At 44.3% G+C, this 19,649-nt stretch overlaps 1 protein-coding gene across 8 annotated transcripts in view; it reads right to left on the bottom strand.

The window, feature by feature from the left end:
• Positions 1-19,649, bottom strand: part of TBC1D8 (TBC1 domain family member 8) — a 132,219-nt gene that overhangs the window by 5,588 nt on the left and 106,982 nt on the right. For 2 of the 8 annotated variants that reach the window (XM_068565093.1, XM_068565092.1), the window contains exons 12-17: positions 17,927-18,212; positions 17,021-17,150; positions 16,786-16,884; positions 16,151-16,219; positions 9,551-9,791; positions 8,640-8,705 (exon numbers count right to left, since the gene is read on the bottom strand). In XM_068565093.1, coding sequence (XP_068421194.1) covers positions 8,640-8,705; positions 9,551-9,791; positions 16,151-16,219; positions 16,786-16,884; positions 17,021-17,150; positions 17,927-18,212 — 891 coding nt within the window. Of the gene's footprint in view, positions 1-8,639; positions 8,706-9,550; positions 9,792-9,961; positions 10,002-15,110; positions 15,242-16,150; positions 16,233-16,785; positions 16,885-17,020; positions 17,151-17,926; positions 18,213-19,649 lie in introns of those variants that run through there. The other 6 variants (XM_068565096.1, XM_068565098.1, XM_068565095.1 and 3 more) reach the window with 6 other exon arrangements.

Raw genomic sequence — 19,649 nt, forward strand, 5'->3', positions numbered from 1 at the left:
ACACGAGCAGGACACCCTCCTTGCGGCTTCAAGCACTTTCATTAGTTGGTGCCCATACTCATTCCCTGTGACGCTGTCATCATCACTGCTACCTCGGCACTTTCTAAATGGGATGCTTGTGGAGGGAAAAAGCCAGTTCCACTGAAAGCTGCTTCTCTCTGGCAGAAGAGTACATAGACTGCTTTCAACACAAGTTGGCCTTCAGACACAGTTGACACCACAGTCATCAAAATAATACCATTTTCCAATATATTTTCTTCTTGGAAAAGCCATACACTGCCCCCTTCTGCCCCTCCATGTTGGCTAGAAACAGCAATCAATTTCTAAGGGAACAGACTTGCATTTGGATTAATTAGGAATTCCAGTATAACCAAGTCATTGATAGGAAAATCAACCAAGTATCCAACTTGTGTCTCAGATATCTACTGTAAGAAAATCACCTGAGCTGCAACAAGTACTGGATGCTGGGACCATAAGTCCCATTTTAGTGGCTTCTTGACAATCTGGACGATACTAGGGATCCTAAGCACCTAGCTTTTCTCTTTTAAAAAGCTCAGTGCAATCTTTTAATTTCACAAAATGTTTCTCAGGAGGTTTATACTCTACACTTTTCATATTTTGCAAAACCCGCAAGTGACATGTTCAACTCAAATACATCCCAATACAAAGAACAGACTTTCATCTAGCCTAAGCTGTCTTTCACCAAATCGAATGTGCCTGGTATCATTTCTGGTGTAGCTGACATCAGAACTGCCTAAGTTATTAGATGCAAACTATCATTTTTGGATCCTGTGATAAGTTGACCTTTGCTCGAATTTTATTAGATTCAGCATTTTAAGAACGTCACTTAAACGTGGATCCGGACCAGCAGGGACACCTTTTGGGGAGCTGCTCTGCAAGCCCAACAACGTATTTCCCGAATCGCAGAGTTCCCGGGAGGAGCAGAACCGTGCCATCAGCTCCGCTCAGCGTGCTATCTTTACAGGAAGCCTCCAGTGCCTCGTTCGTTTGTGTTCAGTTACCAACTCTGGTATGTCATTCTTGGTAGCTTGTTTTGATGCTTCTTCCTAACGAATCTAATGTTCTTCCAGGAAATGGCCTTCTGGATGTCCAATCAGTGTAATTAGCTGAGTGAAATGACCCATACTTAACAGATTTAGCAATTTGCGGTGAAAACTCCCGATTCAGTAATCTTCCAGAACACTGTTCATCCCTCCATCACCTAATTTGGTACCAGATCATCTGGAATATTTCTCTTCTATTTGCTAAACAGTGCTGTAGTCACCATGGAGCCAATAAACTGAGCTCTTCAAAAACTGTGAGGCCTTGGGCTTAGGGCTTCTTTGCTTCCCGAGATGCATCAGATACCTTTGCAAGTGATCTGACAAAGCCCTCTGCCTCCTGTTTGACCCTCGCAGAGTTCCGACGCTCTCTGCACAAGGCGGGTGGTTTGAGGCCAGAGGCTGATGTGCTTTGTTTGGTTTTCCACCTCCCATCAGGCAAGTAAGACATCACTGTTCGGGCGGGCGCACAAATTCAAACCTGTAGTCCTCCGCATACTTCCTCATTAGTGAGTTATGCTTTTTTTCCCACTAGTGTTTGTTCCACGTTTAATCAAAATGTTACTCATGAGTGTGGAAAGTAAATATTTGTTAAAATTAAATCTATTTAAATGAAAAGTGCCTAAACATATTGTGGATCTTCATGGCCCTGTCAAATTGATGCATTTAAACAGAGGTTTTAGGTTGTCTGCGTTCTTAAGACTTTTTTTTTTTTAACTGCATCAAAAATTCAAATATTAAATATAGGTAAGCAAGGGAATGTAAATTGGTATAGTCACTATGGAGGTTCCTTAACCTAAAACTAGAGTTACCATATGATCCAGCAATCCTACCCTTGGCATATATGTCTGGAAAAGACAAAAATTATAATTCGAAAAGATACATGCAACCCCAGTGTTCATAGCAGTACTATTTACAATAGCCAAGAAGACATGGAAGCAACTTAAATGTCCATCAATAGATGAATGGATAAAGAAGATGTGTGTATGTATGTGTGTGTGTGTACACACACACACACTGGAACATTAGCCATAAAGAAGAATGAAATACCATTTGCAGCAACATGGATGGACCTAGAGATTATCATACTAAGTGAAGTAAGTCAGAGAAAGACAAATAAGATATCACTTATATGTGGAATCTCAAAAAATAATACAAATGAACTTATTTATAAAACAGAAACAGACTCACAGACATAGAAAACAAACTTACAGTTCCAAAAGGGAAAGGAGGCGGAGGGATGAATTGAGATTTTGGGATTAACAGATACACAACCACTACAGTATATATAAAGTAGATAAACAACGATTTACTGTAGAGCACAGGGAACTATATTCAATATCTTGTAATAACCTATAATGGAAAAGAATCTGAAAAACTGTGTGTGTGTGTGTGTATACAAATTAAGTGAAAAACAAAACTCAAGAAAAGGCAAGGAACTTTAGATGCTCAACCGTCTGTACTAAAGTAACGAGTCCATGAGACAGCAGCGGAGGAGCTGTGTGTGGCTGCCGGAGGGTGTTCCCATAAGCATCCCGTGCACAACAGATGCCAACTCCGTAACGGCTGAGCTCAGGAAGTGTACTCAGGAAGCCCACAAGTAACGTCCACACGCATTTTCAACTTCTGTATAGGTGTGGGTCTTAAAAGCCACCAGGATCTCGAGGACCTGGACACCTCACAGCTCACCACCTCCCCAGGGCCCCATGTTAGAAAGTTCTATCAGAGAAACCATCCACCACCAGAACCATGGCACTGGGGCCCAGAGACCCTCTGGGATTCCTAATCTACCTCTGTCAGTTTCAGAGATCCAAGGAATAATACCTTAAGGGAAATGCCAAGCCTGATCTCACAGGTTTCAAAACTGCTTTCTTTGTGTCTGGTTACCACTGCTTAAATTTGGAGGAAGGACGGTCTTACGTGCTGGACAAATGACACGTTCCTTCAAAACCTGTAGCTGGGGCTGCCGAGGAGCCAGAAACCGTGTCATGTCGGCACAAAACCAGGTCACAGAGCTTGAACCTACTCAGATGGGGGGGCAAGGGGCAATCCAAGATGTCAGCATAGAAAGGTCCTGGACCCACCTCCTCCCATGGACTCACCAAAACTACAGCTACATCTAGAACGATCACTGCTGAAAAAGGACAGCACTAGCTGAGCCGCTCCTCCACAACAAGAGGTAAAAGGGCCACACGGAGATGGGTGGGAGAGGCAGACACAGAGCCTCACCAAAACCCCCACCCCCGGCCAGGCGACCCTCAGCAGGGAGGAGTCTCAAAGGCCCAGAGCTATTCCCCGAGGAGCGAGAGGTTTGAGTCTCGCATCAGGCACCCCAGCCCCTGGGGTCAGCACCAGAGAAACGAGGCCCCCAAACTGTCTGGCTTTGGAAACCAAGGGGGGCTTATGTCCCAGGGACCTGGGGAGTCTAGGGATCTGAGATACTCCTACTGAGGGTCTCACTGGTCCTAGGACCCAGCGCAGAGGCAGCAGTTAAAGAAGTGCCTGGACTGCGTGTGAAGGAGACCCATTTGCTAATCTTAAAGCTTCTGCTGGAGGGGCAGAGACAGGTGGAACTTTCTTCGGGAATGAAGCACCATTTTTCCCTTTGTTCACTCTACCTATACCTTGCCAGTGGAGGTGGGCGCACAGTCTCACTGAAGTCACAGGAGTGCCCCGCCCCAGGGCTCTTCACCTGCATCACTAAAGCTGCAGGTGTGCCCCATACTCAACCCTCTCTCCTGCAGCCTCCCAAAAGCCAGCAGATGAACATGGTCTATCCCTTGATCCCCTGGCCCTGGTGGCCAGGGAGGGCATGAGTTCCGGGGCCCCACAGGACTGTAACAGTCGGAAAGACAGTTCTGGGCAGGCACCACCCCCAGGGCACTGCACAGGCAACAGACTGAAACACACCCCCAGCCCACCTGCAAAACAGGGCCCATTTACTTGTCCTAGAGCTTCAACCTGAGGGACGGGCTTAGATTTGCCACACACCTAGAGGCTACAGAGGCACACTCAGAATGTGGGCAGGGAGGCATAACCCTTGCACCCTCTCTTAGCCTCACCACAGCTCACTGGTACCTCCCGAGGGGCTTATACACTCATCTGAAGTCATGATTTTTGTAACTGTTGCCTGGGGAGCACCTCCAGATCTCCTGGTCTGGAGGTCAGCACGGTTTACAATTACAGTCCCATGGGACTCTCCCACAGCCCAGAAAGTTCCAAATACAATGAACCCAAAGAGACACACACCAAGACACACTACAACTAAAATGATAAAAGTTACAGATAAAGAGAGAATCTTAAAAGCAGCAAGAAAAAAACAACTTGTTATGCACAATGGAACCCCCATAAGACTATCAGCTGATTTTTCAGCAGAAACTGCAGGCCAGAAGGGAGTGGCACAATATATTCAAAGTGCTAAAAGGAAAAAAATTCCAACCAAGAATACTCTACCCAGCAAGGTTATTATTCAGAATTGAAGGAGATTGGGCTTCCCTGATGGCACAGTGGTTGAGAATCCACCTGCCAATGGAGGGGACATGGGTTTGAGCCCTGGTCTGGGAAGATCCCACATGCCACGGAGCAACTAAGCCCGTGCGCCACAACTACTGAGCCTGTGCCGTAGAGCCCGTGAGCCGCAACTACTGAGCCTGCGTGCTGCAACTACTGAAGCCCGTGCGCCTAGAGCCTGTGCTCCACAACAAGAGAAGCCACCACAATGAGAAGCCCGTGCACCGCAACGAAGAGTAGCCCCCACTCGCCGCAAGTAGAGAAAGCCCGCGTGCAGCAACGAAGACCCAATGCAGCCAAAAAATAAAATAAATTAAAAATAAATAAATACAAAGGAAAGAAAATTTGAATAGTCCTATGTCAACTAAAATGAATTTAAAAAAGAAAGAATTGAAGGAGAGATAAAGAGTTTTCAAACAAGAAAAAGGTAAAGGCGTTTATCACCACTGAACCAGCCTTACAAGAATGTTAAATGGACTTCTTTAAGAGAAAAAGAAAAACCCCTAACTAGCAACTTCTTAAGAAAACATATGAAAGTCAAAATCTGATAAAGGCAATATAAAGGTAAAGCTAGATCAACCACTTACAAAGCTAGTATAAAGGTTAAAAGACAAAAGTATTGGGTTGGCCAAAAAGTTCGTTTGGATTTTTCTGCAACATCTTTCAGAAGAACCTGAACGAACTTTTTGGCCAACCCAATAGTACAATTAACTAAACCATAATTGGTTAAGGGATATACAAAATAGAAATATGTAAAATATCACATCAAAAAAAAATGGAGGAGGAGGGAATAAAAATACAGAGTTTTTAGAATACACTTAAACTTAAGTTGCTATCAACTTAAAATAGACTGTTATATATATAGGCTGTCACATAGTGAACCTTGTGATAACCACATAGCAAAAACCTACACAAAAGATAATGAGAAAGGGGTCTAAATGTAACACTAAAGAATGTCATCAAACCACAAGGGAAGCAAAGAAGAGAAAAAGAACAGAGAGGAGCTACAAAAAACAATTAACAAAATAGCAATAAGTGTATACCGCTCAATAATTACTTTAAGTGTAAATAGACTAAATTCTCCAATCAAAAGACAGAGTGGCAGAACAGATGAAAAACCAAGACTCATCTATATGCTGCCTGCAAGAGACTCACTTCAGATGGAAGGACACAAACTGAAAGTGAAGGCATGGAAAAGACAGTCCCTGCAAAAGAAAACAAAAAGAAATCTGGGGTGGCTATACTTTTACTGGGCAAAATAGACTTTAAAACAAAAACTGTAATAAAAGACAAAGGAGAGCATTACATAATGATAAAATGATCAATCCAACAAGAAGATATAACATCTGTAAATATTTATACACCCAAGAGAGGCACACCTAAATAAATAAAGCAAGTATTAACTGACCTAAAGGGAGAAATTGACAGCAATACAGTACTAGTAGGGGACTTTAAGACCCCACTTACATTAATGGATAGAACATCCAGACAGAAAATCAATAATGAAGCATCAGCCTTAAACCACATATATAATATATACAAAACATTTCATCCAAAAGTAGCAGAATACATATTCTCAAGTGCACAAGGAACATTCTCCAAGATAAATCACGTTAGGCCACAAAACAAGTCTCAATAAATTTAAGAAGACTGAAATCATATCAAGCATCTTTTCCAAACACAGTGGTATGAAACTATAAATCAATTACTAGAAAACTGGAAAAATCACAAATTATGTGAAGATTAAACAACATGCTACTGAACAACCAATGGGTCAACAAAGAAATCAAAGAGAAAATCAAAAAATACCTTGAGACAAATGAAAATAGAAATTCCAAACTCTATAGGATGCATCAAAAGCAGTTCTAAGAGGGAAATTAATAACGATAAATGAAATGGAGACTAAAAAGACAATAGAAAAGGTCGGGCTTCCCTGGTGGCGCAGTGGTTGAGAGTCTGCCTGCCAATGCAGGGGATGCGGGTTCGAGCCCTGGTCTGGGAAGATCCCACATGCCGCGGAGCAACTGGGCCCGTGAGCCACAATTACTGAGCCTGCGCGTCTGGAGCCTGTGCTCCGCAACAAGAGAGGCCGCGATAGTGAGAGGCCCGCGCACCGCGATGAAGAGTGGCCCCCGCTTGCCGCAATTAGAGAAAAGCCCTCGCACGGAAACGAAAACCCAACACGGCCATAAATAAATAAATAAAATAAATGAAAAATTAAAAAAAATACTTAAACAAAACAAACAAAAAAAAATTTTTTTTTAAAAAAAAGGTCAATGAAACTAAGAACTGGTTCTTTGAAAAGATAAACAAAATGGACAAACCTTTAGCTAGTCTCACCAAGAAAAAGAGAGCTCAAATAAAGTCAGAAATGAGAGAAGTTACACCGTACAACAGACAAAAGATCATAGGAAACTCATATGAACAATTATACACCAACAAAACGAACAACGTAGAGGAAAAAGAGAAATACCTAGAAACACACAGTCTTCCAAGGCTAAATCATGAAGAAACAGAAAATCTCAATAGACCAATTACTAGTAAGGATATTGACTCAGTAATTAAAAACATCCCAACAAACAAAACCCCAGGACCAGATGGCTTCACTAGTGAATCCTACCAAACATTCAAAGATTTAATACCTAAACTTCTCAGACTCAAAAAACAGAAGAGGAGGGAATGCTTCCAAACTCATTTTACAAGGCCCAAATTACCCTCATACCAAAACCAAACAAGGATACAATAAAACAAAGAAAATTATAGGTCCATATCCCTGATAAAAATAGATGCTAATACTTTGAGGGTTTTTAAAAATTTAATTCAACAATACATTAAAAGGAGTATATACCATGACCAAGTGGGATTTATTACAGGGATGTAAGGATGGTTCAACATCCACAAATCAACATGATACACCACATTAACAAAATGAAGCATAAAAAACAAACAACTGTCTCAACAGATGCAGAGAAAGCATTTGACAAAATTCAACATCCACTTATGATTAAAAACTCTCATCAAAGTGGTCATTTAGGGACCGTACCTCAACGTAATAAAGGCCATATGACAAACTCACAGCTAACATTATACTCAATGGTGACAAGCTAAAAGCTTTTCCTCTAAGATCAGGAACAAGACAAGGATGCCTACTCTTGCCAGTTTTATTCAACACAGTATTGGAAGTGTTAGCCCGAACAATTAGGCAAGAAAAAGAAATAAAAGAGAAGGAAGAAGTAAAACTGTCAGATACCATATGTAGCAAACCTTAAAGGCTCCACCAAAAACCCCTGGAGTAAATGAATTCAGTAAAGTTGCACACACACATACATACACACAATGGACTACTACTCAGCCATAAAAAAGAAGGAAATCTTGTCGTTTGCAACAATAAAGATGGACCTTGAGGGCATTATGCTAAGCAAAGTAAGTCAGAGAAAAACAAATGCTGTATGATTTCAGTCATATATGCAATCTAAAAAATGAAACAAATGAACAAATAAAACAACACCCATTGACTGTTGGTTACCAGAGGGGAAAGGGCTTGGAGGGTGGGCAAAATGGGTGAAGGGGGTCCATTTTATGGGAACAAATGGTAACTAGATTCACTGTGGTGATCACTTTGTAGTGTATACAAAGATTGAACTATCATGTTTTACACCTGAAACTAGTATAATGTTATACACCAATTTTACCTCAATTTTTCAAAAAACGGCAAGCTAAAATAACCATCTGTTAAGGCAACCAGGGTTTGTCTTCCCCCACATTCCACAGGCCCGTGGTTCTCCAAGTGTGGTCCTCAGACCTAGCGGATTAGAAACTGGGGTGGGCCAGGTATCCTGTATTATTACAAGCCGTCCAGATGATTCTGATGCACACTCGAGTTTGGGAACCCCTGCCATAGGCCATACAATATGGTACTCAAAATCTGTCATCAGCCACCCCAAACTAGAAACATCTGTTGCCTCAAGTCTAAATAAATTTCAAAAGAGAAGAACCTCAAGGTCATGCACAAAGCTGATTTACGTCAAGGCAGAACAGAGCCTAACTTTTCTACTTGGAATTTCTTACCTGGAGGGATATGAAGCCTATATAACAGTTTAATTTTCTCATTCATTTCTCCATTATACATAATGTCTGCAAAATTAAAAAAGAGAGAGAGAGACTGAGTACATGCAAATGGTTAAAGTACACGTGTCAGGACACAAAGTCACTGTAGAGAGAACGTAGTAAGGTCAGTGTCTGTTGACCTGGCACTTCATCTACCGCTACCCAGACAGTGTGTGTCTGAAAGGAAAATGTGAAGGGTAGTGACTGCTGACTGCTGAGCAGCAAGATAACCTCAGGAATTTTGTCTGGCCTCATGCCTTCTGAAAGATTTTAATTTTAGCTGCAAGAGTTAGGAATGTGCAGGGGGGGAGGGATAAATTAGGAGGCTAGGATTAAGATACACACACTACTATGCATAAAATAGACAACCAACAAGGACCTACTGTATAGCACAGGGAGCTATACTCAATAGTGTGTAATAACCTATAAGGGAAAAGAATCTGAAAAAGAATACACACACACACACACACACACACACATGTATGTATAACTGAATCTCTGTGCTGTATACCTGAAACTTACACAATATTATACATCAACTATACTTCAATTTTAACTTTATTTTTTTAAAAACATGTGTCTCAGGACGCATCCCTAACAAGATACCACCACACCCTGGGTGCCCAGGAGAACAAGGTCAACAACCATGTGTGTTGAGAGCCTGGGCTCCCCTCCCCACCACCCCCGTAGGAAACATAAAAGTGGTCATGAGAGGAGCCTGCAGAGGGACTTTTAAACTCCCCAAATCACGTCAGGCGAGTCCCAAACCCATTTCATCGAGTGGATGTGCCTGCTGGACAATCTACTTGTGTCGTGTTCACAGACTCACATCCCAAGTGAACTCACTGCAGGAAAGACCCACGGAGTCATACCGAGACAGCTCACGAACGCTTTGAATTCGATCAGATGGTCCATGTTTTCATCCAGGAGCCTGAAAGTCCTTTCGGCGAGGATTTCTGTGTGGGCCCCGCAGGTCCACGGCGAGACGAGCTGAAACAGGCGCGCAAACTGGCGGCCGTCTATGCGGTACTGCTCCGTGTAGGGCCTGCTGGGGTCATGGCGCAGGGCCACGGGCCCGGGCTGCTCCCAGTAGCAGTTCATCATGTGTTCTCTCTAACAGGGGAGCGAGAGGGGTCTGTGAGGGGCGGCGGCCCCCGTGGGAGGCCGCACACGTAAAGGCCAAAGCCCACACAGCCTTCTCCCCTGACTTGCTCCGCCTCGTAAAATTACTAAGTATTAAATAAGCAACATTATAAAACAAACACATGAAAACGTTAACTCACAATCTCACCACTCCAACCAGACATGGAATTACAGGTAACCCTGTAGTAACAAGCAAAAACGTTTTCCTTTGTATTAAGGTTTCTTTTTTCATTGTAGCAGAATATACATAACACAATTTACCATTTTAACAATTTTTAAATGTACAGTTCAGCTGCCATAGTTTTGCTTTGTTTTTTTTTTTAATTTTGGCCACACTGCACAGCTTATGGGATCTTAGCTCCCTGACCAGGGATTGAACCTGGACCCACAGCAGTGAGAACGCAGAGTCCTAACCACGGGACCGCCAGGGAACTCCCCTGCCATAGTTTTAATTATTGAAGTCATACAATTTTTATTCTGATATTTTGTCTTAAATCATATTATTTGAAAGTCAGAAAGTACTAGACAAATCTATAGGACACAGAAGAAACTATTTACCCTGGCAACCTGTGAGGATGGAAAACGGGGGCAGGGACCCAGATGGAGAAGCAAGCCTTTTTACTGTGTGCTTTTTTATGTGTTCTGAATTTTGAACCACATGAATATATTAACAATTCAAAAAATTAAAAGTAAGAAAAGCAAAGGCAATTTGAAGTCTTGGGAATAGACTGAAAACTAAAGCAATCAAAACTGGCTCTGTCGCCTAGGACCAGGTTAGCCTCTTTAGAATGTTTCTTTTACACCTGTACTAAATCACCTCTTGGGACATCTCAACTCACTTGAAATAGTTCCCAATGACTGCAGGGTTCTTCACGATTTCAACGCCCTCTGCCCACAAGGATGGCACAGAAACAAGTACAGATGCTATAGTATCCAAGTGCCTATCCTTGGATGGAAACCAAAATGCCATTTATAATTTTACTGCATACTATTTGGAGCCATGTTCCTTAAATAGCCTTTGCAGAATCATGAAAAGTACCATAAGAACGTTCAAGTGTGAAACAAAGGTCTGATAAATTCCCATTCCTCAAACCCAAGACACACTGTGAATTTGCGTGTATATTTGCCATCCTGTGATGCTAGAGGCCCTCAGAATCCTACCCAGAAGAAAACAGTTATAAAGGCCAAGGACTAGTACAACCAGTTTACACAGAATCCTACAGAAAAACAAGTCAATATAAAAACAGGCAAAGGATATGAAGAGGTGATACAAGAAAGTATATGATTAGCCGATAAACTTATGAAAGGGTACTCAACCTCACTAATAAGTAAACAAATGTAAGTTAAAATGAAATGCAATTTTCTACACAACTAGTAAAATTTTTAAAGATCCATAATGTTAAATGCTGGGTGAGTGTGGAACATAGGAAATGAGCACTCTTAGACATCATCAGTAGACCTGAAATTTGAAAAATCTAAAACACTTTGGCAAAAATTTGGTTTGTGCATCCCTAAGGAACCCATCCTACAGAAACGGCAGCACAGGTGTCCCGAGAAAGGCACAAGGATGCTTGGTACAGCACTGTTTATAAAGCAGAAAAAATTGGAAACGAGATAAATGTCCCTCAGCAGGTGAATGGTTAATAAAGTATGGTTAAGCCCTACAATCAAATTCTGCAGCCATTAAAAAAGAATGAGAAAAGATCTGTAGATACTGAATCTACAAAAATGTCCATGATAAAAATTGCAGGCCACTGTGTGTAGCACAATCTCACTTTTATGTGGAAAAAAAAGAGTAAGAGTACGTTGCCTTTGTGTGTGTCTGCAGAGAGATATAGTATTAGGAGAAAGAAATCAGGAAAGATATTCACCATACTGTTAACAGTAATTACTGTACAAGGTGGGATTGTAGGTGCTGACAGGATAAGACCCTTTAAATTTTGCTTAAAATGGTTATTTTTCTTCTTTTAATGGTGAGAGTAGGTATAATCTTGTATATTTTTGTTTTGTGTTTTTAAATTAAATTTTGAAAATAAAAGTCTTAACCAGAACATGGAAGCAAGCAAAATAATATTAAAGAAACCAAACGCTGTCTAGGGCCTGATAATCCAGCAACGGTGAATAAATTTAGCTGATCATTAACGAGAGCAGGTTTATGGAATACGTAAGGCACTGTTTCAGGTCCTGAGTATTTCCAAAAGTAGCCTATGACATCAAGTGTGTATTATATTGTTCCCATCTTACTTGAAGAGAGAAGACTAATGAAGCTGTTTTCAATTTCAGAGGATAAGGGACAGACATCGCAAATCTGAATTTACGTAATTTAAAACATTGCTTTATAACCTGGATGGACCTCGAGGGCATTACGGTAAGTGAAATAAGTCAGAGAAAGACAAATACTATATGATCTCATATGTGGAATCTAAAAAAAAAAAAAAACAACAACAACATGGGCTTCCCTGGTGGCACAGTGGTTAAGAATCTGCCTGCCAATGCAGGGGACTCGGGTTCGAGCCCTGGTCCGGGAAGATCCCACATGCTGCAGAGTACCTAAGCCCGTGCGCCACAGCTACTGAGCCTGCGCTCTAGAGCCCACGCGCCACCAACTACTGAGCCTGCATGCCACAACTACTGAAGCCCACGCACCTAGAGCCCGTGCTCCACAACAGGAGAAGCCACCGCAATGAGAAGCCTGCGCACCGCAACGAAGAGTAGCTCCCATTTGCTGCAACTAGAGAAAGCCCGCGTGCAGCAACAAAGACCCAATGCAGCCAAAAATAAAATAAATTAAAACAAACAAACAAACAAACAAACCCAAAGTCATAGAAAAGGATCAGATTCGTGGTTACCAGAGTCTGGGGCTGGAAGTGGGGGCGGGTTATAGAACGGGATGAAGGGTGTCAAAAGGTACAAATCTAGGGCTTCCCTGGTGGCACAGTGGTTGAGAATCTGCCTGCCAATGCAGGGGACACGGGTTCGAGCCCTGGTCTGGGAAGATCCCACATGCCGCAGAGCGGCTAGGCCCGTGAGCCACAATTACTGAGCCTGCGCGTCTGGAGCCTGTGCTCCGCAACAAGAGAGGCCGCGATAGTGAGAGGCCCGCGCACCGCGATGAAGAGTGGCCCCCGCTTGCCACAACTAGAGAAAGCCCTCGCACAGAAACGAAGACCCAACACGGCCATAAATAAATAAATTAATTAATTAATTAATTAAAAAAAAAAAAAAGGTACAAATCTCCAGTTATAAGATAAATAAGTCCTGGGGATGTATGTACAACATAACAACTATAGTTATCACTGCTGTATGGTATATTTGAAAGTTGCTAAGTGAGTAGATCCTAAAAGTTCTCGTCACGAGAAAAACATCATTTTTGTTCTTTTTTTTTTGTATCTTTCAATACATGACACGATGGATGTTAACTTACTGCAGATCATTTCGCAATACATGTAAGTCATTATGCTGTACACCTTAAACTTAGTGCTGTAGGTCAATTATACCTCAATAAAACTGAAAGAAAAGAAAGAACTGCATTAAGGCATAAAAGAAAGATTGCTTTCCATTCAGAATAAAAATAGATTTCATTAAGTACACACTGTTCAGCTTTAATAGGAAAGAGTATGTAAAGAAGACAGAGCAGACTATTTCCTGTTAACATAGAGAATGGTCACAGCTGTACGTTCCAGGCTTAGGGAAGGATGCAGTGAAGTTAAGGAGTGGACTCCTTAGTAAGACCCTATCACATATTTATACAACAACGTAAGGGCATCTCTATGTGGCCCTTTCCCTTGGGAAAACGAATTTCTGATTCAAAAGACAAGAGATGCATGTAAAACCCAACTAGGGACCATTATACCTCACAGTACTTAAAGAAGCATTAAAATATAAGAGGTCAGACTATGAAAGCCAAGGAAATTCAGGGAAGGTCAGCAGCAAGGGGGGCGGAGGAGGACAGCCTGAGGGGGGTTCTGTGACGGTGAGGATGACTGTGGGCACATAGAGGAGGTCCCTCAGGTTGTACGACGGAATTAGACACCATGCTGATGACGCTATTTTACTGGAATCTCTTTTGGAAGTGCATTTTGAAATTGGTCTTGCACTTATAGTTGAAGTTTATATTCATAGTTAGTCCTACACAAATGAAAGGCCTGCAGAGCTAAAAACAAATATGAAAATAAATTTCACCCACATTGTTCACAGAAAAGATAGAAATAGGACACAGGAAATAGCTGTCTGTCTTCTTTAAATACCCCTTGTATGAAAGATTAATGATATAGTTAGTACTTAATGAAACTTATTTTTATGATGAATCTAAGGCAATCTCTTAAGTCATATAAATTCAGATGTGAGACGTGTCTTATTCTCTCAAATTGAGAAGTTAGCCCTAAATAAATGAAAGACTTTTTATGCTAAACAACACATTTCTTTACCTGCTTTTGTGTTTCTAGTATTCCCTGTTTTTCCTCCTTGAAAGTCAGAGAGGTGGCGGTGTGGGACACTAAGTCACCTTTGGCTTCGTATTTTCTCTTCATGCAACAGAGGAAACTATAAAACTTGAAACCCAGTGACGTTTCCAGGAGACGTAGCCTGAGGACTCCTCATCACGCATCCTGCGGACCAGGCGTGAGGAGTGCCAGGAACCTGCTAAGCCAGCCACCCATGTCAGTGACCACAGGGAGATGTGACACGACAGCCACATGGAGGGTCAGACCACCCCTGCGGCTCTGCTCAGGAAACCTGAGTGCTGCTTAGGACTATTCTGAGCGTGCGGCAATTTGAGTGCAGCAGTGCTGGCGGCTCAGAGTCCCCACCAGGACAGCTCCGGTGGCCGACCCCTCAAGGCTGGCCTGCTTTCTGCGACTGTCCTCTCCCCCTTCACTGCCAGGCTGTCGGGAGTGGGTCCACTGTCTGCCTCTCTTCCCCGTTTTTATTGACTGTTTTGAGCAAGAAAAGTTCTAGGAAGGCACTTGAAAATGGTCTTTGCAGGGTGATTTAATTCAGCAAGGCTTCCACCTAAATATCCAAATAGTCGAAATACAGTTCAGTATGTTAAGTATTACCAACATGACAGGTTTTAAATGATTTAAAAATGAGTAAGACCATATGGCAACATGAAAAAGTGTTAATGACAGCATCAAGGGAAAACAGAACATAAACTAGCAGGCAGACCAGCCACAGAAACACAAGAATATGTACACACGTCATGTGGGTGAGGTTATGATTAAAAAGTATTTGAGGTGATACAGGGAATTATAGTCAATATCTTGTAAAAACCTATAATGAGAAAGAATATACATATGGGACTTCCCTGGTGGTCCAGTGGCTAAGACTCCATGCTCCCCACGCAGGGGGCCCAGTTCGATCCCTGCTCAGGGAACTAGATCCCACGTGCATGCCGCAACTAAAGATCCCGCACGCGGCAACTAAAAAAAAAAAAAAAGATCCCGCATGCTGCAACGAAGACCCCGCACACGGCAACAACAAAGATCCTGCGTGCCGCAACTAAGACCAGCCACAGCCAAATAAATAAATACATATTTTTAAAAACAGAATATATATACGTATAACTGAATCACTGTGCTGTATACCAGAAACTAACACAACATTGTGAATCAACTATACTTCAATTTTAAAAAATAATAATAGAAGAAAGTATACGAGGTGATACTTTCAATAAGGGTCACTGTTGCATCCACTATTTTTTTTTTGTATTTTTAAAAATAAATTTATTTATTTTTGGCTGCACTGGGTCTTTGTTGCTGTGCGTGGGCTTTCTCTAGTCGTGGTGAGCGGGGGCTACTCTTCGTTGCGGTGCGCGGGCTTCTCACTGCGGTGACTTCTCTTGTTGCGGAGCACGGGCTCTAGGCGCGCGGGCTTCAGTAGTTGTGGCTCGCGGGCTCAGTAGTTGTGGCTCGCGGGCTCTAGAGCGCAGGCTCAGTAGTTGTGGCGCACGGGCTTAGTTGCTCCGCGGCATGTGGGATCTTCCCGGACCAGGGATCGAACCCGGGTCCCCTGCACTGGCAGGTGGATTCTTAACCACTGCACCACCAGGGAAGTCCCTGAATCCGCTACTGAACTGGGGACTCGGCCTAGGGCAGTGAAGGACGTGTCACCAGCACTGAGGGCCTCTGAGCCGAGCGCACCAGCATCCGTGCTCGGGCCCAGCAGGCACGGCCAAGCCTGAGCTGGCCGGGGGGCCGCTCCAGCCTCGCTGCCACCCAACAGGCACATGCTGACCCCTCCAGCTTCTGCACCCTCCCGCAGGCAGGCGATGACATCAGCTGGGCCTGGCTCGGGGCCTGTCACTCCCTCACCCTCCCAGATTTTCCTACCTTGAATAAATCGTAGAGTTCCTCTAGGTCTTCTGGAAGGACTGAGACTTCTGGGATAACGACTCGGAGCTTGAGGAAAGAACTAACAGTCATGGAGTGAACTCTCTGCCCGCCCCCGGGAGGATCAGAGGCCGAGAGGGCGCGTGCCGCTGGGGTGGACGCCAGGCGCCCAGCTCCTCCCGGGACAGAGTCTGTTCCCAGCACAGAGATCACTTTATGGCGACTCTCTCAGGGCTTTTCTGATTCACACATCCGTGACTCAGGACAAGCATTTAAGTCCTAATGGGAGTAAACACTAGCAAGGCTCGAGGTTGGGCCGGGAGTTCCCCCTGCAAAACCATCAACACTGCAGGCCCTCGGTGCCAGGCATGTTCTATATTGTCCCTCATTTAAGCCCATACGGTGAGTAGTATTATCCTCATTTTACAGTCGGGGAGACCGAGGCTCACAGGGGTTACAATCTGTCTGACTCTCAAACTAAACCCACGCTGTTTCTCCACCAGCTCACCCCTGTCTAGTTGTTAATCCAATGCAAAAAAAAGCTGGCTTTCTCCTGTTAGGAGACCAGCAGGGGACGCAGCCCAGGTCAGCACCTGGCCGCCAGGAGCAGTGGTTCTCAGGAGGCCTCTACTCACCACGTTCTGCTTTGTGGTGTCTTCGTGGCCCTGGAGGACCCTCATCCTGTGCTTGCAGCGCATGTGCTCAATCTGAGCCACAGACTGGTCTCCGAATTTCTGCGGGGAACGAAGGGATCACTCACTCACACAATCCCTTATGCGTCCATTCAGGAAACAGAGGTAGCCTGGACAACCTCCCTGGAAGCCCATCTCCCAAGAGAGCTGGGGCGGGGCAGGGATGGGGCCCCGGTACCTCGTAGGAGTCCCGGATCAGGTCGGCGATGTCGGTCACAGGACAGGGCTCCTGGCCATCCGAGAAAAAGGCATGGTGGCTGCCTGGCCGGGGTCCAGGGCTGTCCTCGCTCTTGATGTGATCCAGAAACCTGGGTACCCCACCCACCGGAAGAGCACAGGGTTACCCTCCCCTGGGCACCGTGCGACACCTGCCACCTTCCAGGGGCCCCCGGACACGTGGCAGCAACTGTCACACCAGCTCGTCTGCCTCCAAACGCTGGGAGGAGGGCCAGGCAGCAACTGCTACACTCTAAATTTTAGAGAAAACGAGAGACGTGCGCGAAGCCAGACCTGTGGACCTGGGTGCCACGGGAAGGTTTCCAGGGGTCTGTGACTCTCCAGTGACATAAATACAAAATCCTGTGCATACTGCAATTTTAAGCTTCCACAGTGTTCGGAAAAGGAACTTCTCATTTGTCATCCAACTTGCCCTCAGCTCCAAGGGGACCCAGGTGCCCGTCCTCAGCTTCGCGGGACTTTGCCTTCCGTGCAACACACCATCCCCTACACACAGAACGTCCAAATCCTCCAGCCGGCGGCCTGAGGCCCACGTTTCCCCGTGTCCGCCTGCCCGCCCCCGTTCAAGGCCACTCTGAGTCCCTCTAGACTCAGGACGCTTGAACCTGCTCAGAGAAAGGAACCGGTACCCTCGCCCCTCCTGCCTCTCACTTGGTGGAGAGGAGCGAGGGAAGGCGGGCTCCTCACCGCACACGGGTGACGGGGCTGCCTGATGGCCTGGCCCCGGGGGCACACGGGGTGACGAGTGGTAGAGCGGAAGAACTCGCACAGCGACAGCCCGGCCGCCTGGACCCGCTGCCTGGCTCCCGGAGTCCCGCTGCTGCCCCTCCACCCCAGCGGTCCCCACCTGCTGAGGACCATCAAGGCCTGGCTGTCGTCCTTGCTGCTGCACAGGTCTTCGGCGTTGGCCTCCAGCACGGCCAGCCCCAGCTGGAAGATGGCCTTGATGCCATCGTAGAAGAAGCAGTCGACCACGTTCACCGCGCTCTCCAGGGGCATGATGCTGAGGAACAGCGTCAGGAACCAGGAGAGGGAGATGGACGCCAGGGCCGAGAGGTCGTGCATGTGCTCCGCCAGCTCAGGGAGCTGCTCCTTGATGAGCTCCTCGAACACCGACTGGTCCACCTGGGCCCCTGGGAAAGCAGGCCGCAGAGATGTGGCTGGGGAGAGAGTCACTCCCTCCAAAGTCAGCCCCCAATTAAAACGACTCTGAGATACGCACAACGATGAAATGGGACTGGAGGCCAGAAAAGGACTCACACTTAGTTTATTGGTTTTTGATGTTTTGACCAAGGGAATTCTATGGGGAAAGGACAGTATTTTCAAAACATAGTTGTGAATTGGGAATTCCCTGGTGGTCCAGTGGTTAGGACTCGGCGATTTCACTGCTGTGGGCCCGGGTCCAATCCCTGGTCAGGGAACTCAGATCCTGCAAGCCGCACAGCATGGCCAAAAAAAAAAAAAAAAAATAGTGCCGAATCAAGTGGATATCTGCATGGCGTGGGGAAGAAAAGAACCTTGCCTCCTACTTCACACCATACAGAAAAATATATTTGAAATGCGTCATGGACTTAAGTATAAAAGCTAATGCTAAAAAACGTCTAAAAGAAGATACAGGAAAAGGGCAAAATTTCTTAGGACACAAAAGCAGTAACCATAGAAAAAAATTATAAATAGGACTTCATCAAGATTAACGACTGGTGTTCTTCAAAAGAGGCCATTAATAAAATTAAAATGCAAACTTCAAACTTGGAGAAAATATTTGCGATACATATACCTGACAGAGGTTTCCTAACCACAATAAAGAACTGATGCAACTTAGTTATAAGAAATCAATAACCAAATCTTTTTCTAAAAAGAGGTAAAATTTGGACATTTCAAAAGTGACGATAAATAAATGGCCAGTAGGCACAGAAAAATAGGTTCAACATCATTAACAATTATCAGAGAAATGCAAATTAAAACCATCATGACATTCCACTTCTTACCCACTAGGATGGCTAAAATTAAAAAGACAATTCCACGTGCTAACAGGGATGTGGAGCAACTGGAACTCTCACACATTGCTGGTGTGAGATAATATGAAGGCATTTCATCCACTTTAGAAAACTGACAGTTTCTTATAAAGTTAAGCATAGATCTAACTATGACCCAGGAATTCTACTCCTGGGTAAAGATGAAGAAAACTGACAATATACATTCCAAAAAGACTCATACATGAATGTTCATTGCAACTCTACTTATTGTAAGAAGAAACTGGAAACTCAAATGTCTATCAACAGGTGACTGGATGAACAAATCATGGTATGAATGTACAGTGAAATACTACTCAGCAATGAAAAAGAACTGCTGATGCACCAACAACGTTGCGTTGTGCAAAGGAAGCCAGAACATTCTCTATTATTATGATTATTCCAAGTTCAAAAATAGGCCAAGTTCATCTGTGGTGACAGAAGTCAGTACCAAGTGTTGCGTGTGGCAGGGAAGAGGCAGAAGGGAACTTTGTGGGTTATGGAAATGTTCCAAATATTCCACCCTGTACTGCAGTGGTGGTCACATTATCGTGGGGG

Source organism: Eschrichtius robustus, chromosome 15 (assembly GCF_028021215.1).
Source record: "Eschrichtius robustus isolate mEscRob2 chromosome 15, mEscRob2.pri, whole genome shotgun sequence".
NCBI classification, from domain to species: domain Eukaryota; kingdom Metazoa; phylum Chordata; class Mammalia; order Artiodactyla; family Eschrichtiidae; genus Eschrichtius; species Eschrichtius robustus.